The sequence below is a fragment of the Octopus sinensis genome, linkage group LG19 (genome assembly GCF_006345805.1).
Source record: "Octopus sinensis linkage group LG19, ASM634580v1, whole genome shotgun sequence".
NCBI classification, from domain to species: domain Eukaryota; kingdom Metazoa; phylum Mollusca; class Cephalopoda; order Octopoda; family Octopodidae; genus Octopus; species Octopus sinensis.
This window is the reverse complement of record NC_043015.1, coordinates 41,282,901-41,308,768: the sequence shown is the minus strand read 5'-3', so window position 1 is coordinate 41,308,768 and position 25,868 is coordinate 41,282,901. Positions and strand designations below refer to the sequence as shown.

The 25,868-nt window shown below is 38.6% G+C and overlaps 1 protein-coding gene across 4 annotated transcripts in view; it reads right to left on the bottom strand.

Annotated features, from left to right (window-relative positions):
* Window positions 1–25,868, bottom strand: part of LOC115222166 (rho GTPase-activating protein 45) — a 181,861-nt gene that overhangs the window by 30,914 nt on the left and 125,079 nt on the right. For all 4 annotated transcript variants that reach the window (XM_029792311.2, XM_029792308.2, XM_029792310.2 and 1 more), the window contains 9 exons: window positions 13,978–14,055; window positions 11,373–11,432; window positions 10,602–10,658; window positions 8,820–8,953; window positions 7,138–7,253; window positions 5,585–5,764; window positions 3,168–3,214; window positions 1,366–1,506; window positions 365–502 (listed from right to left, as the gene is read on the bottom strand). In XM_029792311.2, the coding sequence (XP_029648171.1) occupies window positions 365–502; window positions 1,366–1,506; window positions 3,168–3,214; window positions 5,585–5,764; window positions 7,138–7,253; window positions 8,820–8,953; window positions 10,602–10,658; window positions 11,373–11,432; window positions 13,978–14,055 (951 nt within the window). The remainder of the gene's footprint in view (window positions 1–364; window positions 503–1,365; window positions 1,507–3,167; window positions 3,215–5,584; window positions 5,765–7,137; window positions 7,254–8,819; window positions 8,954–10,601; window positions 10,659–11,372; window positions 11,433–13,977; window positions 14,056–25,868) is intronic.

Below are 25,868 nucleotides of genomic sequence, written 5' to 3'. Positions count from 1 at the left end.
CACAAACACACAATATATATAAGTGGGGTGGGTGAACCCCACTGTACTCTTTCACCACAACTTTCTCTCACTCTTTTTTCCTACTTCTGCCACAAAGCAGAGGAACCATGGTTCAGCTCTCCACCCGTTAAAAGTCATCGTTTACGGAATGAGGATAACAACGTAGCTTTCGCCCCTGTGCTACCGCCAGTCTATTGCGTGTGGTGGGTGGATCTTCAAGTTGCCACACGTATTCTTAGTAGCTTAGGGTAGGCTCGAATTAGAGATTATTCTTTGTGGCTAATGGCGTGAGTCCTGGTTGGAGGAGGAGAAGAAGAAGACGACAACGACGACAACATTAGCAAGTTAACCGAAATACTCTTACCTGTCTGAGGTACATCTTAAGAACACTAGTTATAACATTGGGATGCTGCTGTTCAAGGTCCACACCATCTGGATCAGCCTCAAATTGTTTACATAGACTTTCTACCTTGGATTTCACCCCGGATACACGATAGATACCCTGAAGTAAGAAAACAGAATAAAGAAGAGCAGGTAAAAGTGATGGACAACAACAACAAAGCAATGATTACATTTTAGCTATTTTGAATGTGGAAAGTGGACATATTCCCTCAAAATTATATTGCCATTAACTGCAGAAAGCAGTTTTACTCAGTACGCAACTGGGACTTAATTTATAGACTCCGAAAGGATGAAAGGCAAAGTCGACCTCGGCGGAATTTGAACTCAGAATGTAACAGCAGATGAAATACCTATTTCTGTACTACCCACAAGGGGCTAAACGCAGAGAGGACAAACAAGGACAGACAAACGGATTAAGTCAATTATATCGACCCCAGTGCGTAACTGGTACTTATTTAAACGACCCCGAAAGGATGAAAGGCAAAGTCGACCTCGGCGGAATTTGAACTCAGAATGTGAAGACAGACGAAATACCTATTTCTTTACTACCCACAAGGGGCTAAACGCAGAGAGGACAAACAAGGACAGACAAACGGATTAAGTCGATTATATCAACCCCAGTGCGTAACTGGTACTTATTTAAACGACCCCGAAAGGATGAAAGGCAAAGTCGACCTCGGCGGAATTTGAACTCAGAATGTGAAGACAGACGAAATACCGCTAAGCATTCCGTCCGGCGTGCTAACGATTCTGCCAGCTCGCCGCCAACTTTCAGTTTCTGTCAACGATATCCACTCACAAGGCTTTGACCAGCCTGGTGCTAAACTAGAAGATGCTTGCCCAATGTATCATGCAGTGGGAATGAACCAGAAACCATGTGGTTGGGAAGCGAACTTCCTGCTATATAACCATGCCGATAATATGAGAAAAAAAGAAAAGAAAAGGGGGAAGCAGTTATCTCACCTTGATTGTGATCCCTTTTCTTTCAATTTCACCGAGACATTTTTTAATAATATGTGGAACATCAGTGTTAAATGTCTTTAAATGGTCTTCTAAATTAACGCCAAACGTGTGACAATGTTTACCAAGGAAAGTTTGATGTAACTGGAACAAATAAAGAAATCACATAAGGTTTATAATAAAAAAAACAACAGCACCCCGACTTCCTACGCAACCCGCTGAGCCTGGATGCGCATTCATCCATCCGTCGATGCTCTCGGTGTTGGGGGTTGACCTGCTTTCTCTTCTGCGGGTCTTACGAATAGCAAAGGACCACGATTCGGACTTCTCCCATCTTGCAAGCTCTGGGATGAAGACCGCTTCGCTCAACAGCAACAATACTCCTTTAGGCACGAGGCCTGAAATTTGGGGGATGGGCCTAGTCGAACACATCGACCCCAGTATTCAACTGGTACTTATTTTATGAACACTGAAAGAATGAAAGGCAAAGTCCACCAAGGTGGACTTTGAGATCAAAACAAACGCGGCCAAAATACTACTAAGCAGTTTGTCCAGTATGTTAACAGTTCTGCCAATTCACTGGGTTAACCCTTTCGATACCAACCCACTGAGACCATCCCAGAGTCTAATGTAGGACCTTCCCATTTTAAAGTCATCAAAAATCTTCATTCCAGATTAATAATGACATAATTATTTTACTGAGTTCTTCGTTATTTTCAAAATCAATTGTAACACAGGCAATGTGTTACTACAGAAATCATCATCATCATCATCATTGTCGTTTAACGTTTGCTTTCCATGCTGGCATGGGTTGGATGGTTTGACTGAGGACTGGCAAGCCAGAAGGTTGCACCAAGCTCCAATCTGATCTGGCAATGTTTCTACAGCTGGATGCCCTCCCTAACGCCAACCACTCTTGAGAGTGTAGTGGGTGCTTTTACATGCCACCGGCACGAGGGCCAGTCAGGCAGTACTGGCATCAGCCACACTCAAATGGCGTTCCTTACATGAACTCAGAACATAGCGGTAGATGAAATATTAAGCAATTTGCGTGGCATGCTAACAATTGTGCAAGCTCCTTGCTTTTGCCTTCATAATAACAATAATCTCTTGTACTGGAAGCACAAGGCCTAAAATTTGGAGGAAGAAATTAAGGTGATTACATTGACCCCAGTGTGTAACTGGTACTTGTTTAATCAACCCCAAAAGGATGAAACACAAAATCGATCCTGGCAGAATTTGAGCTCAGAACGTAGCGGCAGACAAAATACCTATTTCTTTACTACCCACAAGGGGCTAAACACAGAGAGGACAAACAAATGGATTAAGTCGATTACATTGACACCAGTGCGTAACTGGTACTTAATTTATCGACCCCGAAAGGATGAAAGGAAAAGTCGACCTCGGCGGAATTTGAACTCAGAACTTAAGACGGACGAAATACCACCAAGCATTTTGTCTGGCATGTTAACGATTCTGCCAGCTAACCACCTTAATAATTAATAATGATGATGGCTTTTGATTTTGGCACAAGGCCAGCAATTTTAAATGATAGTAGTGTGGGGGGGGGAGGTGGATATTGATTACATCAATGTCAGTATTTAATTAGGATTTATATATCATTATATCACAACAGAAATCTTTGTTCAGTGTGTTACATCTGGCACAATTATCTCCCATTTCTAACAACCAGCAATACAAGGACAACACCACCCACCCACCCACCTACCCACTCCAGGTAAAACGAATCGAGTAAATGTGTATTTAAAAAAAAAAAAAATGAAAAAATTTGAGCAGTTACTTACTTTAACACCAGATGAAGTGTCTGACGCTTTCTGAGATTTTGTTTGACCTATAATAATAATAATAATAATAATAATAATAATAATAGTAATAATAGTAATAATAATCATAATAATAATAATGAAGATAATAATAATAATAAGAATAATAATAATAATTATAATAATGAAGATAATAATAATATAATAATAATAATAAATAATAATAATAATATAATAATAATAATAATAATCATAATAATAATAATATAATAATAATCATAATAATAATAATAATAATAGTAGTAATAATATAATAATCATAATATAATAATAATAGTAATAATAATAATAATAATAATAATAATAATAATAATAATAATAATGAAGATAATAATAATATAATAATAATAATAATAATAATAATAATCATAATAATAATGGTTTAAAGTTTTGTCACAAGGGCAGCAGTTTGGGGGGAAGAGAGGAGTTGATTACACTGACCCCAGTGTTCAACCGGTACTTATTTTATTGACCCCGAAAGGATGAAAGGCAAAGCTAACCTTGGCAGAATTTGAACTCAGAATGTAGTGACGGCCAAAATGCTGCTAGACATTTCGTCCAGCATGCTAATGATTCTGCCAGCTCGCTGCCTTAACAATAATAACATCTGCAACAATTTCTTTTAATTAATAGTAATAACAATAAAAATAACGACAATTATTTCTTTTAACTTGATAACCTTTTCTTTATTAAGCACTTAGGGTTCGCATAAAAACATCAGAGACGGTAGAGGACAATGCAATACAAATAAAATGGGATTATCCTCAAAAAAAGGAAGATTTACAAGGGGTGTTTGTGGAAACCCCACAAAAACCACAATTGCCCTGACTTCTAGGGCAAGTGTTCTCTCCTCTTCATCAATCCTTGATCCAGAGTTGCGTGCTTAGAATAGTTCACTCAGACCATTCCTGCAACATCCGCCCACATTTTAACAACATTGTTGGGAGGCAGCACTTTCCTCTCTACTTTCACTTTCCTTTTCAAGTGTAACTTGAAAAAGTTGATAAGGGCTTGGCCAAAGAGGAATGGTTTAGAATTTTGCCACAAGGGCAGCAGTTTTGGGAGAGGAGAAGAGTTGATTACATCAACCCCAGTGTTCAACTGGTACTTATTTTATTGACCCCAAAAGGATGAAACGCAAAGTTAACCTTGAGAGAATTTGAACTCAGAATGTAGCGGCAGATGAAATACTGCTAAGCATTTCGTCCAGCATGCTAATGGTTCTGCCAGTAGCAGATCAATCGCAAAATCTATTCAGTTTGTGCCAGTCACGAGGCCATCCATCCCTGGAAGTTTCATCTGAATCCATCTGGCGGTTCTTAAAATATCTTGTCCACAGGCAAACAAACATGGCTAAAAACAATACCCCCACCTTCACAAAGGCGGAGGTGATAATAATTTTTGCTATAATAGACGTAAAGCCTAGAATTTGGTGAGAAGGTAGTTTAGTCAATTACATTGACCAGTATATTTGATCATCATCATCATCATCGTTTAGCGTCCGCTTTCCATGCTAGCATGGGTTGGACGGTTCAACTGGGGTCTGGGAAGCCAGAAGGCTGCACCAGGCTCCAGTCAGATCTGGCAATGTTTCTACGGCTGGATGCCCTTCCTAACACCAACCACTCCGTGAGTGTAGTGGGTGCTTTTTACGTGCCACCAACACAGGTGCCAGACGGGGCTGGCAAACGGCCACGGTCGGATGGTGCTTTTTATGTGCCACCGGCACGGGGGCCAGGCGAGGCTGGCAACGGCCAGGGGATACTTTATTTTGTGAACCCAGAAAGAATGAAAGGCCAAGTTGAATTTGGCGGAATTTGAATTTGGTACATAAAGAACCAGAAGAAAAGGTGCTTAGTTTTTTTTTTTGCCTGGTGCAGTAAAAATTCTTCTTATCCAGCATCCCATCATCATCATCATCATCGTTTAACGTCCGTTTTCCATGCTAGCATGGGTTGGACGGTTCGACCGGGGATCTGGGAAGCCAGAAGGCTGCACCAGGCTCCGGTCTTATCTGACAATGTTTCTATAGCTGGATGCCCTTCCTAACGCCAACCACTCCATGAGTGTAGTGGGTGCTTTTTACGTGCCACCTGCACTGGTGCCAGGCGAGGCTGGCATCGGCCACGGTCGGATTGGTGCATTTTACGTGCCACCTGCACGGAAGCCAGTCGAGGCAGCACTGGCTTCGGCCACGATTCGGATGGTGCTTTTTACGTGCCACCGACACGGAAGCCAGTCGAGGCGGCGCTGGCATCGGCCACGATTCGGATATGATAAATAAATAAATAACCAACTGATGCTGGCAATGGAACATGGATATTAAATGATGAGGAATAATTTCTTAAGTTACAATTGAACAAAATAAAAATACTTACTATATTCTGAATCTTCCCCATCTCCATGAACCAAGTCTTCCAGGGAATTGACGCTGGAAGTCTGCAATGCGATGGGACCTCGAGGACTGACAGGAGGGGAAGATTCCGCAGAAGGAGTACTATCCGAGTCACTGGCAAGATCTCCTGAAGACCATTCCTTTATATTGGACCCTCGAGATCCTAGAGGGAAACAAAGAGAGAAAAATGAGTTGAGATAATCAATGAAGGAAAAAAGGCTGATGAGGTGAAACAGTAACAGTGTGTGTGTGTGAGCAAGTGGCTTAGAGGTTAGGAGCACTTGGCTCATGATTGTAGGGTCACGAGTTCAATTCCTGTTGGTGCACTGTGTCCTTGAGCAAGACACTCTATTTAACACTGCTCCAGTCCACTCAGCTGGCAAAAGGGAGTTGTACCTGTATTTCGAAGGGCCACCTTTGTCACATTCTGTGTCACGCTGCATCTCCCTCAGAACTACATTAAGGGTGCATGTGTCTGTGGAGTACTCAACCACTTGGATGTTAATTGCCTGAGCAGGCTGTTCCGTTAATCAGAATCAACTGGGACCCTCATCATCATTGCCAACAGAGTGCCAGTTGACCCATATATAACCCTGGTTGCGTTTTCACAACACAAAACCTGCCCCTACTTGTTTGAACACAAACTCACCAGGAAGCATCTGACTGACCATACGAAATGTCCAGTAGGTAGCCGACACCCATAGCTAACAGTTCCAAACTGTCCTTCTCTCCCAGATTGTGAAGGATTACCATAACGTTTAATCTAAATATGGTGAAATTTTAAGAGTTCATTTTTTTATGGGCATATATGGGTTTTAATGTTACAATTGAGAATGTGAATTACAAGGACCTTTTTGCATGTGACAGACCATGCCTTTCTTTTGCTGGGCTCAAATTTCATTTGCGAACCCAAGGAAAACGAACCTCCACCAACAATTCTGCCTATATGTCTGTACACACCTTTCAATGCAATGTATGCCAGAAGGTTTGCAAATCCAACGGAAGCCTCAAAAGACATTTTAAGATCCACAAAGATCGCAACTTAACTGCAAACTCTTGGTGGTCCAAATTGGATATGCAATCTATGTGGGTGTCTTTTCAAAATATTGTCTGGTTTGAAAAGGTACATCGGATGCCATGATGGTCCTCAGGTGTAGGTTCTCAGGAGGTGGTCAGACTCTGTATAAGGAGTCCCATGTGAGTGAGACTCCTTATGCACCAACCCAATATCATGATTGTTCCAAATTTTAGCACAAGGCCAGCAATTTTGGGGGAGGGGAGAGTCAATCACATCATCCCCAGTGTTCACCTGGTACATATTTAACCAACCCCAAAAGATGAAAGGCAAAGTCGACCTTGGTGGAATTTGAACTCAGAATGTAAAGATGGACAAAATGCTGTCAAGCATTTTAGCTGATGTGCTAACGATTCTGCCAGCTCAGCACCTCACATTAGTATAATAATAATAATAATAATAATGATAATAATAATAATAATAATAATATAATAATAAACATGATGATGATAACGACATACCACTATTGCCATGAGTTCCATCAGTAATATCATAACACGATGGTGACCCTTCCTGTGATGGTGCTTCTGATGAATAGGATGGGCTGTTGGTCACATAGGGCTTCTTATCATCAGGTCTAAATGCGAAAAGAAAAAAGAAAAAAAAAGACATATGGAGAATGAAAAGTTCATAGCAAAGATTCTAACCTAAATACTCAACTATTAACGCAATATATAAACATGAACCACTTTTGTTTTGGTTATAATAAATCTTGATTGATTTGATGGTTGATTTGTCATTGAATTCACAGTAGCAGACATAATATGAAATGAACCCCTATCTTTGAATCTAGGCTTAGATCCATAAAGGCTCTAAGAACTTAAAATATTTTGGTGCCCCCATGTATATATAATTCAAAATACAAACAACAATAATCATCATCATTGTTTAATGTCCACTTTCCATGCTAGCATGGGTTTGGCGGTTTGTCTGAGGGCTGGCGAACCAGATGGCTGCACCAGGTTCCAATCTTGATCTGGCAGAGTTTCTACAGCTGGATGCCCTTCCTAACGCCAACCACTCCGAGAGTGTAGTGGGTGCTTTTTATGTGCCACCGGCACGGAGGCCAGTCAGGCGGTACTGGCAACGACCTCGCTCGAATCTTTTTACACATGCCACCGGCACAGGTGCCAGTAAGGTGACGCTGGTAACAATCACGCTCAAATAGTGCCTTTTATGTGCCACCAGCCAGATAGCCGCTCTGGCAATGATCACGCTCGGATGGTGCTCTTGGCACCCTACTAGCATGGACACAAGTGCCGGTAAGGTGATGCTGGTAATGATCACACTCGAATGGTGCCTTTTATGTGCCACAGGCACGGAACAACAATAATAAACCATAAAATATATTTTCCCAGACCCTCATGTTTAACATAGTCCTTCAGGACACACCAGAAGAATTTAAGACTGGCTGCCCTTGGGAGCTCCTCTGTACCGATGACCTTGTTCATATTGCTGAATCACTGCCAGAACTAAGGCAGAAATTTCAGGTGTGGAAGCAAGGTCTGGAATCAAAGGTCCTTAGAGTTAATTTAGCGAAGACCAAAGTCCTAGTAAGTAGGAAAAGAAAAACAAATCACTGATAACTACAGGGAGACGGGCCCTTCTTGATATGTAGAAAAGGTTTTGGTAGAAACTCCATAGAATGTACCTAGTGCAAGCTATGGACATATAAGAGGTGCAGCAGAATCACAGAAAGTAGTCTTTGTGTGCAGCAGATGTGCAGGTACATAAAACACTAGAAAGGTACAGAAATGTACAGCTGGATGCCTTTCCTACAGCTGACTACTTTACAGTATGGTAATATTTATTCCCACTTAAACGCAGACGTTCTGTTAGAACAGGCTATACTGCAGTAGATATCACGAGAGAAACTCTCATATTGGCTTTTGGTGCAAAATACATGCTTGTTTATATTGCTAGTGGGGAGATAAATCCCTGCCACCCCCAGTGCTGAGACCAGAGTTTCTCTCATAGTATCTCATGGCTTTGAAATCTTGGTGATGCGACTGCATATTTCTAGAATGACATTGAAGGATGGGTGTGATAGGCTGGATCTGACTGGTCAGAATATAAAACAAGTAGCATATATGGGGGCCAGATTGGGGCTAATATAATAAAGAAACAACGCAGATGTACTCACTTTGTAGTAGGGATGTAAGGTTTGAACACCTCTTCTTCTATTTGGTGGGCACCGTTGCTTGGCAATCTACGCACATATTCTGCATATTTACTGGCTGGTGTGTATTGCTTACTGCTTTCTGAGAGTCTTTTGAACTGTTGGAGAGACAAGGATGTGGGTTTAGGATGGCAGTGATATAAGAAAATGGACATCACTTTATTGTATACTTCTTTCAGTCATTTTGATTGTGGCCATGCAGGGGTGCCACCTTGAAGGGTTTTAGTCAAACAAATCGACCCCAAAACCTTTTTTTAAAAGTGTCTGGTACTTATTCTATTGATCTCTTTTGTCAAACTGCTAGGTTACGGGAACGTAAACACACCAAAACTGACTGTCAAGTGGTGAGGGTGGTAAACACAGACATAAAGACACACATACACTAACACACACACGACAGTCTTCTTTCATTTTCGGTTTACCAAATCCACTCATAAGGCTATAGCAGAAGACACTTGCCTAAGGTGTCACGCAGTGGGACTGAACCCAGAACCATGTGGTTGGGAAGCAAGCTTCTTACCACACAGCCATTCCTGTACCTATATGAATAGCAGTGAGCTGGCAGACTCGTTAGCATGCTGGGCGAAATGCGTAGCCGTATTTCGTCTGCCGTTACGTTCTGAGTTCAAATTCCGCCGAGGTCGGCTTTACCTTTCATCCTTTCAGGGTTGATAAATTAAGTATCAGTTAGGCACTGGGTCGAAGTAATCGACTTAATCCGTTTGTCTGTCCTTGTTTGTCCCCTCTGTGTTTAGCCCCTTGTGGGTAGTAAAGAAATAGGTATTTCATCTGCCGTTACGTTCTGAGTTCAAATTCTGCTGAGGTCGACTTTGCCTTTCATCCTTTCGGGGTCGATAAATTAAGTACCAGTTACACACTGGGGTCGATGTAATCGAATTAATCCATTTGTCTGTCCTTGTTTGTCCCCTCTGTGTGTAGCCCCTTGTGGGTAGTAAAGAAATAGTATATGAATAGGATTGCATGTATTTCTGTATGGGTCTATGTAATTACGGTAAAAGATTATTACCCACCACCCACTCAATCTTTGCCACTTGGTCTCTGCCACAATACATTCAATTCCCATTCACTCCTCCCTAAAATACTTTAATCTGTCATTATAATCATAATGACTGTGGTTGTTTTTATGCATTGCACCCATCCACCTTCCTGTCCCCTTCTTTTTAAACAATATTTTAATCCATCACCTTAACTGCACCCATCTTCCTTCCAATTTAAATTCTGACTTTCCCCTTGTTTTTTTTTCTCTTGGCTTTTCATCATCTCATACTATTTGGCTAGATAATTTTTATTTTATATTTATGCGCCCTTTTCAAGCCTAGCCAGGAATCATGGGCCCAGTTTCCCAGTTTCTATGGCGTATGTGTTCCCCCAAGCTGGACGGGACGCCAGTCCATCGTAGCATTACTCAAGAAACAGGAAGAGAGAGTGAGAGAAAGTTGGGGTGAAAGAGTACAACAGGGGTCGCCACCACTCCCTGTCGGAGCCTCGTGGAGCTTTTAGGTGTTTTCGCTCAATAAACACACATCGTCCGGTCTGGGAATCAAAACCGCGATCCTCCGACCGCGAGTCCGCTGCCCTAACCACTGGGCCATTGTGCCTCCAAATTGGCTAGATAATCCCTTCAATCAAATTAATCCCTTGACTTCTGTTTTTACAGTTTTAGCCCTGTTTCCACGCTTGAAAATTTAACACCAGACACACAGAGAAAAAACACTGGAAATTTACCTGAAGAGGTACACTTGCGGTCATATTGTGTAATAAATCAAAATATTCAACAGTTACCTGCAAAATAAGGTTACAGTGGTTAAACAAGTATCATTACAAAGACTAAAGAATTAGGATTACACTGGTTAAAGAAATATGTTTAACGTGATTTAAAAAAAGGTCTTGCAAGTTACTCTGTAAAATGGTAAAGAAGGACATCCAGCCATAGAGATCCTGCAAACAGAGCTTAGCAGAGTCCCCTGGATTATCGAAATCGGAATCGAAATTGAACCAATCCTATGACTGGCACCTGGCAGATGCCAGGACCCCTAGACTGGAGATACGTAAAAGGCACTATCCGAATTGTGGCTGATGCCAGCGCCGCCTCAACTGGCTTCCGTGTCGGTGGCACGTAAAAAGCACCATCCGAATCGTGGCCGAAGCCAGTGCCGCCTCGACTGGCTTCTGTGCAGGTGGCACGTAAAATGCACCAATCCGACCGTGGCCGATGCCAGCCTCGCCTGGGTCCAGTGCAGGTGGCACGTAAAAAGCACCCACTACACTCACGGAGTGGTTGGCATTAGGAAGGGCATCCAGCTGTAGAAACATTGCCAGATAAGACCGGAGCCTGGTGCAGCCTTCTGGCTTCCCAGATCCCCGGTCGAACCGTCCAATCCATGCCAGCATGGAGAACGGACGTTAAACGATGATGATGATGATGATGATGATCCTCATTCAATTGGATTAGAGTACAGGATGGAAGAAGAAAAGCAACAATATGGCAGTACTCACATTTTTTATTGTTTCATCACAAAGTAAAATCTGTTCATAGACTTTTGATAGAAGATGCCCCTGGAAAGAGAAGAAAATGAAATGGAATGAAATGAAATGAAATCTGGTGTGAATGAGAAAAGAGATGGGGAGGAAGAAGTGATAAACTGGAGGGGAAGAGAAAGAGAAGATAGAAATAGAGAGAGGGATATACACACATATATATACATAGACACACACACACATATATACAAATAGACACACACATATATACATACACAACACACACACACACATATATAATACATACACACACACACCACACATATATATACACACACACACACATATATATATATATATAATACACACACACACACCATATATATATATACACACACCACACATATATATATATACATACACAACACACACATATATATATATACATACATACACACACACATTATATATATATACATACACACACACATATATATTATATATACATACACACACCACATATATATATATACATACACACACCACATATATATATATATACATCACACACACACACATATATATATATATACTACACACACACACATATATATATATACATACACACACAACACATATATATATATACATACCACACACACACACATATATATATATACATACACACACACACACATATATATATACATACAACACACACCACATATATATATACATACACACACACCACACATATATATACATACACACCACACACATATATATATACATACCACACACACACACATATATATATACATACACACACACACACATATATATATATAACATACACACACACACACATATATATATATACATACACACCACACACATATATATATATACATACACACACACACCATATATATATACATACCACACACACACATATATATATACATACACACCACACACATATATATATATACATACACACACACACACATATATATATACATACACACACACACACATATATATATACATACACACACACACACATATATATATACATCACACACACACACATATATATATACATACACACACACCACATATATATATACATACACCACACACACATATATATATACATACACACACACACACACATATATATATACATACACACCACATATATATATACATACACACACACACACCACACATATATATATATATATATATATTATATATATATATATATATATATACATATGTATATATATATATGTGTGTGTGTGAAAAGGTTGGATATTTCATCCTTTATTTGGAGGGTTCCAAAAAGGCAATTTCTAACAAAGGTTCTTCATAATTTGCTGGTAGCTTACTGGTGTAAGTTTTTGCGAATATGAAAATATTTCTTGTATATATGGTGTGCTATGAGAATTTTATGGAAAGGTATCCCATAAAAACTCTAACATGTTAAAAATGGAGAAGAGGTGTTAAAATTTGAAAGAATTTTAATGAATTTTAAAATTCTTTCAAATTTTAACATCCTTTCTTCTCCATTTTTAACAAATTTGTTGAGCTCTATGGGATACCTTTCCATAAAATCTCATAACACACCACATATATATATCACCATGACCAACCAGGCTATCAGATGTTGCTACACATCGCTGGTCACAATGCACTTCGCATTGTTTTAGCCTTCAAATGATGCCACCCCGCTGGCTAAGCGAGCAGGCCAACAGAAGAAAGAGAGAAAGAAAGTTGTGGTGAAAGAGTACAGCAGGGATTGCCACCAGCCCCCCTGCCAGAGCCTTGTGGAGTTTTAGGTGTTTTCACTCAATAAACACTCACAACGCACGGTCTGGGAATCAAAACCACGATCCTACGACCGCGAGTCTGCTGCCCTAACCACTGGGCCATTGCACCTCCACACACACACACATATAGAGGGAGAGAGAGATCTAAAGTGATAAAGAAAGAGAGGGTGATAAAGTCGAAAGGATTGCAGACCTCAGCTAAAACTTCCTCTTGCTTTGGTGTGTGACAGAACAGAGATGAGCAAAGTGTGAAACCATTCAGTAATCCCTGACAACTCCCTCTGTTGACATGGTGTGTGTGTGTGCATGTGTTAGGGGTTTTATCACAGGGCATGGCTGTGTGGTTAGGGAGCTTGCTTCCTAGCTACATGGTTTCGGGTTCAGTCCCACTGCGTGGCACTTTGGGTAGGTGTCTTCACTATAGCCCTGAGCCGACCGGAGCTTTGTGATTGAATTCGGTAGGCGGAAGTTACTGCCGTGTGTGTATATGTGTGTGTGTGTGTAGGTGCTTGTGCCTCTCCGAAAGAGGGAGAGAGGGATCACGACTCATATGGGCAGCAAGCTAGCAGAGTTGTTAGAATTCCAGGCAGGATGCTTAGCGGCAGATTAGCCGATCTTTATATTCTGAGCTCAAATGCTGTCAGGATTAACCCTGCCTTTCATCCTTCCATGGTCCCAATAAAATAAGTACCAGCTGTTTATTTAACACCAGGAGTCGAACTAACTGAGTTATCTGCTCCTGCAAACTTGCCAGCCTTGTGCTAAAATTCGAAACCAATATTACAAACCTTTATTTTGTCCAATTCCTTGTGTTTGGCATTGGTTTCATCGATGTGCGCCCTGTAAGAATGTTCCGTTTCGTAAGCCTATAAGAAAGACACGGAAAATTATTATTATTATTATTATTGTACACTTTTAAAAAGAGAAATCTTGTTCAATCTAATGCCTTGTGCTAATTAATGTCAGAATTGATAACAACAACAGTTTCAAATTTTGGCACAAGGCCAGCAATTTCAGACAAGGGGTTAGTTGACGAGAAAGTTGATTAATAGAATCAGAAAAGCATTGGATTAAACCCCATACAGTATTTAGTTGTGCGTTTCTACATTCGGAGTTCAAACCACGCCAGGGTCAACATCACCTTTCATCATTGATTGAGAAAATGAATACCAGTCATGTCCTGGGGTTGGCTAATTTAACAATAATAGTAAATTGATCTGTTTGTGCTGAAGATCTTAATTTGTTTAGTGTTTAATAATATGGAGGAGGAGGCAGAAGTGGACAACAAAAGATGATAAGGATGGTAACCATGTCAGTCTTACAATTTGGCTATTTTGAGCAAGTGTCTTTTACAATAGCCCCTGGGCTGACCAAAGCCTTGTGAGTGGATTTGGTAGATGGAAACTGTGTGGAAGCCTCTATGTGTCTGTGTGTCCTTGTTTTGACATCACTTGATGGTTGTAAATGAGCATCACTGTCATACAAGTGAGGTTGTTTGTTTCCATTCTTCTATGAGAAACCATGTCTGGCCATGGGAAAATATTAACTTGGTTGGAGACACACACGTAGGTTGGCAACAGGAAGAGCGTCCAACCACGGAAAAATCTACCTCAACAAATTCCAACCAACCCATGCAAGCATGGAAAAGTGGAAGTGAAAACGATGACGATGATGATGATTAAAGCAAAGACAACAATGATTACAAAGATGATGATTGATATTTTTGTTAACGAGATAATTACAATGATAACCATGACGACAACGACAACAACAACACAGAATGATGTCAGTAATACTTTTGTTAGTAAGATGATTAAAGCAATGACGATAACGAAGAAGATGACTATCGTTAATAAGCATCAAGAATTAAAGATGAAATCCTTATTACAATACGATGCCAGTTTGATTTGTGTAATTAGCAATAAGTACACATAAGACTAATTAAGATTGCTCTAGCACGTTCTTTGGTGGGAATAGCAGAGAAAAAAAAAAGAAAAAAAAAGCTGTGGCATTCATGCAGTTTGACTACGACATTGACAACAACATCAACATCATAATTTCAAGCTGTTAGTTTAGTTTGCAATTTATCTTTTATGATGATGAGGAAGGTGTCTTTGTGTCTTTGTGGTATTGGTTGAAGTGGTGGTGGTCATGGTGGTAGTGGCATTTGTGTTGTCTTTTTTCCTTTTTCTGGAAATTCGCTGTTATTGTCTTTATAGGGATCGAATGGCAAAATCAACCTGGGTATAAAGGGACCCAACCACTGGTGTAAAATGGCATGAAACAAAATGCTGCGAATTATTATCCACATCAAAGAGGCTATGGAACAGAAGAGAGAAGAAGAAGAAAGAAAGCCTGCACTCAACACCAGAGCTGAAGACACCTACGAAAGTAGGGCCCCCCCGCCGCGTCAAATCGGTAGAGGAGTAGGGGCCGAAACCGGACGTGGTTCCTCCTGATGATGTCTTGAGCTAACTGGATCCTATAAAGGAGCTGTTGTGGTGGCAGACCACGAAACACCATTGAAATTCCTCCTGTTCAGCACTATACCAATTCTACTCCATTGTACCAATGTATATATGTGTATATATATATAACGGGAAAGTTTACGAAAATAAACAAAAGACGAAGGCAGGTGGAGTACAAACAAACAAATGTATTAGTATAGCGTTCAGGAATAGAAAAAGTCTTTTATGTTTCGAGCCTACGCTCTTCAACAGAAAGATACACAGAAAAAAATGAGAGAAAAAAATGCGTGTAGGAGCTAACGATCTATCATGGCGACCTGACTTCGGACAGTGGTCCACTACCAATATACACACACATGCAAGCCACTTCCCTTCATACAAATCCTTGTCCCACACCATTGCCTTGTAAGTTACTTGGGGACTCACTAGTGCAATATACAAAGCACCGAGTACACCCTGTAAAGTGGCCGGTGCTAGGAAGGGCATCGAGCAATAGATACCATGCCAAAGAAGACACTAGAACTTGGCACAGTCCTCTGGCTCACCAGAAAGAATCCAACCCATACCAGCATGAATGAGGGATGGTAAATGATGATGATGATGAATGCACTTACAGAACACATTCGTTAGTTGCTGAGGAACTTCCAAAATCCTTTGGCATTATCCCCGGCAAGCTAGTACGCAATGGCATTGATAACAACCAGCTCAAGTCCTTGAGCTCTTGCTGAGGAACTTCCAGTGGCAGGAGGTGGGATTTGAACTCAGAGAGAACAAGGGCAAAACAGATTTTGCAAGGTATTACAGTTAATGCTCAAACAACTCTACTGGTTCTATTGACCGATTTTCAGAAAAAAGCATCGGTCATTCTCAGTAGAAGATATGGGACAAAGGTGCTGAACAATGGAACCAAATCTAGAATTAGATGATAATAAAGTGAAAATGTGAATGAGTCAGTCTTGTGGGTCGTTAATTAAAATGATGCCTAAACACTTGTGGGAGTTTGTGATGGAGATAAAATATTTAAATGAAAGAGAGAAAATAAATTTAATAAATAAAAATAAGTAAAAAATAAAATAAAAACAAACAATATTTTGTTTCTGCATCAAAAATGGTCAGAACTGGTTGAGTGTGACATCAGAAACATCCACAGAAAGAGAGAGAAAGAGCATCTCTATGTGACTGCTCCTCATGCTACAAATAGCAGCCAACTCTCCCTCCTATCGCATCCTAAAACAAAAGGAAGGGCATACTGAATAATGTAGCCCCGTTTATACTATGTGTGAAAAATGAAAAAAAAAAAGAAGGGTTGGTCACAGTTGGAATGCCCTTGGTTATAGGTTTGCTTGATCAGGGCTAACCCAGGACTAAACAACAACAATTACAACTACAGTTTCTTGACCGCAATCCCACCTCATCTCTATGATAATGCTGATTAATGAAGAGCGATGTTATTTGGTTGATGAAAGCATTGTTTAACAGTGTTTGCCTCACCTTAATACAGGTACGAATGGAAATAACTCTAAAATACCTTATATTTCTAAACAAGCTGGTGCACCGAAATCCCAATTAAATTAGAATTGGACCATTCTGTGAAAGGAAGAATTATCTGATCTTCAGCAGATAAAAAAAAGAAAAAAACCCCAAAGATAAATATGATCAATATGTCAAGATGATGAGAGAGCAATTTCCTCCTGGATGGAAAAACTGGACTGCCACATGCAAAACATGTTCACTTTAAGGTAAAACTCACAAATTATAGGTAAAACAGGTCGACGCTTGTAAAATTATTTTGAATGTGAAACACACTATTCCGAGGAGATGAATGTGGAGGTTGATAACGGAATTTTAATATGTACCATTGGTGTTGGAAGATATTATTTCAGCCATATATACACACAAAATACATTATATAGACAAACTATATACACAAGATAAAACATACACAGACCATAAAAACATTTATTACACACACAAGACAAAAAAACATTTATACAAAAACAGAAAACACATACACACAAAATACATCACATAAAACACAACACACACATGCTTAAGACATGACATAGACTGACAGAAAATATCCTATGAATTTGCCAGGTCTTCAAATATACACCCTGCTTGAATACTCCTAATACTGGGCTTCTTGCTGTACATGCATAACAAGTGACCTGATCTGAGACTGTGTTGGAACGAAAACAATTGTAGCGTGGAAGGTGTTTATAAGCCATTTAAGAAACACACAAAACAGTTAGAGTCACTTCAACATTTAAATTTAATTTGGCAAAATATTTTCGTCACTTTCAGACCACGAACTGTTCACTGAGAGAGAGCATCTCTACGTGATTACTCCACATGCTACAAATAGCAGCTAACTCTCCCTCCTACTAAATTCTTTGTTATATTTAAATTAATTGAAAGAAACACAGAGCATCACAACAGAAATCCGTGCTGCATCTCAGTGAACAGGTCGCGGTCTCAAAGCGACGAAAATATTTTGCCAAATTAAATTTAAATGTTGAAGTGAATCTAACGGATTTTGTGTGTTTTTTAAATGGCTTATAAACACCTTCCACACTGCAATTGTTTATTTATATATATATATATATATATATATTCGTGCAAATTTCTTCAAGTGAGCACATGCCTGCACGTGTCCACGTATGACGATGCATGCATGTGTGAAAGTATTATTACGAGTAAATGCAAGTGTGAGAGTGCATCCATAAACATGCATGTTAGTGTGAGTACATAATGCACAAGAGAGAAACTTCAAACTGTTGCTTGGCAACCGGGGGTTAAAGAATAAGCGGTCACCGTTTCAACCCTTATTCCCACCCTCCTGCTCCCTTCAAAGCAAGCCACCCCTGCAACGATCTAGAACAACGTTGGCCATATTTTTCACACGCATTTACACATACATTCCTCCTTCCCAGCTTTGTGAAAACCCGTTTTTTATTTTAAGACAAATGCAGTAGGATGCAACACCAATTCCAAATCTAGCGTTTTGCATTAAAAGAAGCATCAAAGACTAATTGTGCAAATTGCAATAATTGATTGCACAGCTTGCAGACGGACAGCAAAATTAAAATACATACATGCATGCACACATACATACATGTATGCACACATACACATACATACGCATTTCTATATATATGTATATGTGTGTGTATGTATTTATCTATATATCTATATTTGTAAATATATATTATTATTATATACATCGTGCTTCTTGACTTGTATGGGATTTTAGGGTGCCATACTTACCAACAACACCGGCAAGAACTGGTCAGGGTCATTTTCAATGCCCAGTTCTAACTGGTTTGTACAAGTTTGAGATGGAGGAATGTGCTTGAAAATGCGATGCAAATGTAAGGCGCACGAACAGCAATGGCAGTCGAGGCGCCATCGCTTCACAACCTGTTTAAATAAATCATAAACCCAGGTTATTGCACCCCTTAAAGGTAAAAAAAAAGGCAAACCAAAAGAAAAATGGCAAAACAAGCTCTTCCGCCAAGGGACACACCTAAGAACGGTCTTGGGAATTTAGATATCAAAACCCATAGCAGAATACTGAATAAAAACAAAATAACAGTCAATAAATTCTTGCTTGCTTTATTTCTTTCTTTCTCTCTTTCTTTGGTCCTTTCTCTTTTATCTTCCAAATCAATGTTAAAAAGCAGGAATTTTTGTGTGTGCTGGATGAATGGTGCTAACCATACGTCCACCGAAAATAGCGTGACTAAAAAAGTCTTTGATTAATTCCACGTTAATGTTTGCTTGCAAGAATGTAAAGTGTGTGTGTGTGAAGTGCATTATGGGTGAAAGTGCATACTTAAATAAAAAGTGTATGTAAAGGTATACTGATCATAGAATGGCAGAGCAGACATTCTATGTCTACTCTGCCATGCTGAGACAGTTTGGACAAGCAATCATGGGCCAAGTCAGTTCTTATTCAGAGAAACTCCCCTGCCTTCTAGAGAGGTCACAGATCACATAACACTCTCTACATTCCATTCTTGCCATGGGTTCTATGGCCGGGTATCCTTCTTACCTCCAAACATTTGCACATTTTATTATGGTCCCAGCACTGCGGAGGTTATTCTGTCCTCAATATGCATGCACAAAAGGGGAGACTTTGTGAGTGAGTGTGTGTGTGTATGAAGATAGACAGATACCTATGGCATACAAAAACCTGTTGGCCTTTTGAGTCAATTTGGTAACCTATAGCCAAGTAAAAATTTATATAACCATGTATTGTGTTCTATGTTTCCTGTTTGTTTTGCTAAGCCTCTGTTTCTCTTTCTCCCCCCTCTTCCTGTACACACACACACACACACACATGCAACAAACGTGTAACCCAAGAACATTGGAAATATGAACGTTTCGTTTGTAATCTATTAAAGAATACCCTATACCTGTGTATCAAGTTCTGCAAATTATTGCTCCTAAGTGAACCAACACATACACACACGCACACACACACACACACTCACACAAGCACACACACACACGCACACACACACGAGCATTCTTTACAGTAAACAGCTACATTATATAAAATCCAATTCACCGACAGACTTACAACAAGAAAAATAACAGCTGACACAATTGTCAGCTGTTATGTATTTTTTTTGTGTATGCATACATATACACATGTACATATATAAACATATATACACACACATGAGTGTGTATGTACATATAGTTGTAAATAAATGTGTGTGTGCTTATATACACACACACACACATACACACACACACAGTGTTTATGCATCATAAAGGAAAACGTATAAATTACACACGCGGAAAGTGTGTAAAATCTGGTTTTATATATATAAATATTTGTTGAATGGCAGAGATTTGAATTCCACACCCAGGTTGCACACACACATTCAATATATGTTCTGTGACAATCAACAGCTGCTGCATTCTATTAATTCTGTTCTGGCCATGATTGAAAATTGTGGCTATGAGAAGAGAGAGAGAGTGTGTGTGTGTGTAAAGAGTTACGTATGACTCAAAACCTCCAGAATTACACAAAAGTGTTAAATACATACACAGTACATACACACATATGTATGCATGTATGTATGCACACATACACATGCATGTTTGTTTGTATACACACACACACACACACACACATATATATATATATATATTTATATATAATAATATGAGGGAATATTATTCCAAACTTTCAATTTAGAAATACTAAATCAAATTTCACAAAATATAATATATATAAATATATAAATTAGAAAAAAAAACACCTTTTATCAATTCAATAATGAAAAATTAAATTATACCATCTAGAAAAATTACATATAGAAAGATTGAATATAAGATAAAACATATAACGATGATTAAGTAATGTGCAAAATAATAGATAAAAAATAAATATAACGAATATATTTGGTTTATAAAATATATATAAAACATATATAAATATATATATATATACCAAATATATATGTTTTATTTATTATTTTGCATATTACTTAATCATCGTTATATGTTTTATCTTATATTTAATCTTTCTATAATATGTAATTTTTCTAGATGGTGTAATTTAATTTTTCATTATTGAATTGATAAAAGGTGTTTTTTTTCTAATTCATCTCTATATATAATATATATATATATATATATATATATATATATATATATATATGCATATATGTTCATGCATATAAATGCATGTGCCTGCATGAAGTGCATACCATCATACATATCTGAGCATACATGTATATGCATGTGGTATATACTTATGTATATACACATACATGTATATATATATATACAGCCATACATCCTATATACATTAAGATGAAGCCGATATGTTATACAGCCCGTAACCCATTGATCCAGCAGAAGATAAACTTCAAACAAAGAAGGAAAATATAGCAAGCAGTGAAGAAATAATATTGAATAAACCTTCATTGGGCATAAAATTTCAGTAAATTTTCTAAGAATATTGCGGCTACACTTTGGTAGGATAAATACCAGTGAATCTTCACAACTAGGAATCACCAATAACCATAAGAAATGGAATACAAATATTACCATGGGTGAGATTTGAACTCAGAAGACACATGAAGGGGCAAGATTAAAATACCTTTAAATTATTTAATAATTTTGATACCACTTTGTCTGAGACTGTTCCAGGTTCTATGATGCAAACATCTTGTTTTTAAGTGATCTAAATTAAATTTTCCATCCAAACTTTGTGTTATGTTCCAACCATTACCCAAATAATAGTAACTAGCTGAACAAAATTAAATTTATTAGATTCATTATTTTCAAAATTAATTGTGACAAATCAGTGTATTTCGACAGAAAAAAGGTACCAAAATTGTTGACTTTTCCAATACTAGTCTGCCTGAGACAGGCCTCCTTGGTTTTATGATACAAACATTCCGTTTTAAAGAAATCTAAATTAAAACTTTAAGTCAGAATTACATGTTAATTTGCATTCCAAATAGCAGCTTAGCAATGACTAAGTTGTAGTTTAGTGCTACTACTTTCATTACTGTCTCACCGCTGGTTCTAGTCAGGTCAAGTTCCATTGTACCTAGAGCTGGTACCCTGTAACCCAGTACAAACTGCAGCACTGACTAAACCACTCTTGTAAGGTTACAAATATAACCCTTTTGTTACCAACCCAGCTGAAACCAGTTCTGGCTCTGAGTACAAATGTCCTGTTTTCACAAGTTTTGAATTAAAATCTTCCTCCAAACTTTAGTCACAATTCATGTTCCTAACACTAGCTTAACCCTTTCGATATCAACCCGGCTGAAACCGGTTCTGGCTCTGAGTACAAATGTCCTGTTTTCACAAGTTTTGAATTAAAATCTTCCTCCAAACTTTAGTCACAATTCATGTTCCTAACACTAGCTTAACCCTTTCGATACCAACCCGGCTGAAACCGGTTCTGGCTCTGAGTACAAATGTCCTGTTTTCACAAGTTTTGAATTAAAATCTTCCACCAAACCTTAGTCACAATTTATGTTCCTAACACTAACTGAATGATAACTAAGTTATTTTACTAAATTCTTTGTTATATTTGAAGTAATTGAAAGAAACACAGAGCATCTCAAAATAAATACAGTAACGAAAGGGTTAATACCACAACAAACTACTAGAGATAATTTATCACAAGATAATAGGGGCTAGTTTATCAGTCAGTTCATCCAGAAGCAGTGGCCGTCAACCAGTTTTTACATATAGACCCCTTTGATTCCTATTTTACTCGGGTGGACCCTTATAGCCATTTGAGGTTTAAAAACTCCTCCATTAATTAAATATTATTAGGAATTGTTTAAACCTTATGTTACCAACCTGCCTGAAACTGGTTCTGGCTCTGAGTACAAATGTCCTGTTTTCACAAGTTTTGAATTAAAATCTTCCACCAAACCTTAGTCACAATTTATGTTCCTAACACTAGCCGAATTGTAACTAGGTAATTTTACTAAATTCTTTGTTATATTTAAAGTAATTGAAAGAAACACAGAGCATCGCAACAGAAATACAGCAACGAAAGGGTTAACATTTCACATAGTTCAACCTACACCAGGGAATGTGTGGAAAACAATACAGGAACTTAGAAGCTTCTATAAAACTAGTTTTTAAACATCGAATAGTCATGGGGGGTGGGCACCAAAATAAGATAATCAAAGGGGTCCAAAGATAGATAAACAGTGGTTGAGAACCGCTGGGCTAAATCCTTCCAAGCAGTGCCTTAGCCTGGCCACAGCCCCAAACAAGTAACAGATGAAAAGATAGATAGGGTAATATACCTTTAGAAACATTTTGGATGAAAATTTAATGAATAAGATGGGATGGTCAAGGCTGGAACATTTTTTATGATAAGGTCTGTAGGATTAGAGTTAATCTGAGGACTAGATGATAACAAAGTGCTTTGTGTTGTTTGTGGGTGTTTTTTGAGGGGAGGGGGTGTTGAGGAGTGGAAAATAGAAAGTGAGGAAATTGTGGAAAGGAATGGTGAGGTTGGATCTCAGAATGCCAAGTCCCACAGAAGAGGTCAGACAAATGATGACGTGTTTGTAGAATAGACTTATCGAACCTATATAATTTGTGAATAAGCCTGTTAGAAACAGCAGCCAAATCTCCCTCAAATCCATGATAGCAAGATTTTAAAAAGTAAAAAAAAAAAAATTGTTTGCACTTCTCAGGGAGCTTCTCATCTGTGAATGAACCTGTTAGAAACAGCAGTCAAATCTCCCCCAAACCACTAAAGGAGGACACATTCACACACGTCTGATAATGTAGTTCTCTGTGCATGATGTCTGAGTAAGAGACTAGACGGTCATGGCTGTAATGTTTTTGATCAGAGCATTACCAGACCAGATCTAACCAAGGGCTAAACAACAAATGTTAAAATGATGATCATTGTTGTAGTTTAACCCCAGGTCAGCTTGAATGAGAAGACCTCTGAGATCAAATCATTCCAGCAACAACCAACCAGAGATTTTGAATATCTAAAAACCACATTACTTAACATGTCCTTCCTGTATTTAAGAGGGAAGGTATGATTTGAAGGGATATATAGCTGCTTTTTCTAATAGGTGAAATGGTCATGCAGATGCTCCCTCAATGGCTTAAGAAGTAACCGTATTCTTAGAAGAAATGAGAACTTTTATGTCCAAAAGAAGGTGTTTTTGTTGAGGGTTTTTTGGGTATTTTTGTTTACAAACAAAATTAAATAAATGACTTGAATTTGGTGGGTAAAGAATAGGGGTCGGTCATTGAAAGAATCTGATTTCAAAAGAGGAATGAATAAAAATAAAATAAAATAAAATAAAAACTGAAAGAATAAACGAAAAAAACAAAAAACAGAAATCATAGAAACATAATAACAGTAACAACAACATCAGTTAATTAATTATAGAAGATGTTATAATTAGGTTTAACGAAGGTAATGTAAAGAAACAAAGTAACATATTGTGACAACGTGTCAATAATATCTCCCTGTCTTTAAATTTTGGAAGTACCTCCATCACAGTTGAGTAGGGGCACCACCATCAGTCAAGAGGGGGTACCTCTGTCACAGTTGAGTTGGGGTACCCCCCCCCCATTTGATTCATGGTGTTCACTCTTCTTTAACAGCAGTACCCCAACTCAACTGTGACAGGGGTACCTCCATTTGACTCATGGTGGTACCCCTGTTACAGTTGAGTTGGGGCACTGTTGTTAAAGAATAGTGGAGGTACCACCTTCACAGTTCAGTGGAGGTACCCCCATCACAGTCGGGAGGGGGGTACCAGCATTAAAGTTGAACAGTGGGGTTTCCGCAAGATGAACAATAAACGAAGACAGAACAGAATTTGAAGTTTAATCAAAAAAAAAACCCCACAAAAAAAAAAACAAATGTAGCAGAAAAAGAAGAGAAAAATTAACAAAAATGCAACAATAAATAAATAAAAACATAGAAAGAAATATGGTTGGATGTTCCAATGTGAATACAGAATAGAATACATAACATGTAGAGCAATATTTAAAGATGTGGGGGGTATGAAACCCACCGACCCTTACTGGTGGGGCATGGCAATATTTGGGTGAGGTCTAGGTTACTTTAGAATGAGGTGAATAAAACTGACAGGTAAGTTTTAATTAAAACTTCTTGTGTGTGTGTGTGTGGGGTTATAAATGAATGTAAGATCTGAGGATCAAGGTGTAGGAAGGAAGTCAGCTTCAAGTAATCCATAATGAATATAAAAAAAACCCCAACTTTCAGAGATAATAGTGGTTTATTGAGACGGAAGGTTGCGGATTTTTTTCATACTGAAGTACGATAAACTGAAAAAAGTTTGTTTTATATCTCACGGTAGGCAACCAGGGTTTCTGGGTGTGCGAATAAGAATACAAGAGTTACGGAATGGAGTGGATAAGACCTGGGCTACATATGTTTCAGAGCGAGCAGAACCTCAGAAGTGGTAAATATCCAGGTAAGGTGTATACCACAGGGTACTCTTCAGGCTGAGGATATCTTGATTAAATGAAAGTTTACACACACACGTGTGTACTATACACTCTGGCCATTCATGGTGGTGGGGGTATTGGGGGGGTGTGTGAACATTTTTAGGGGAGAATCAGATTGGGGCATGGAACAAAAACGGTTAAGGAACACCGATGTAAATATTTTCTAAATGCCAAGAAGCATCATGTCACCGTCTCTGCTGCTTCCT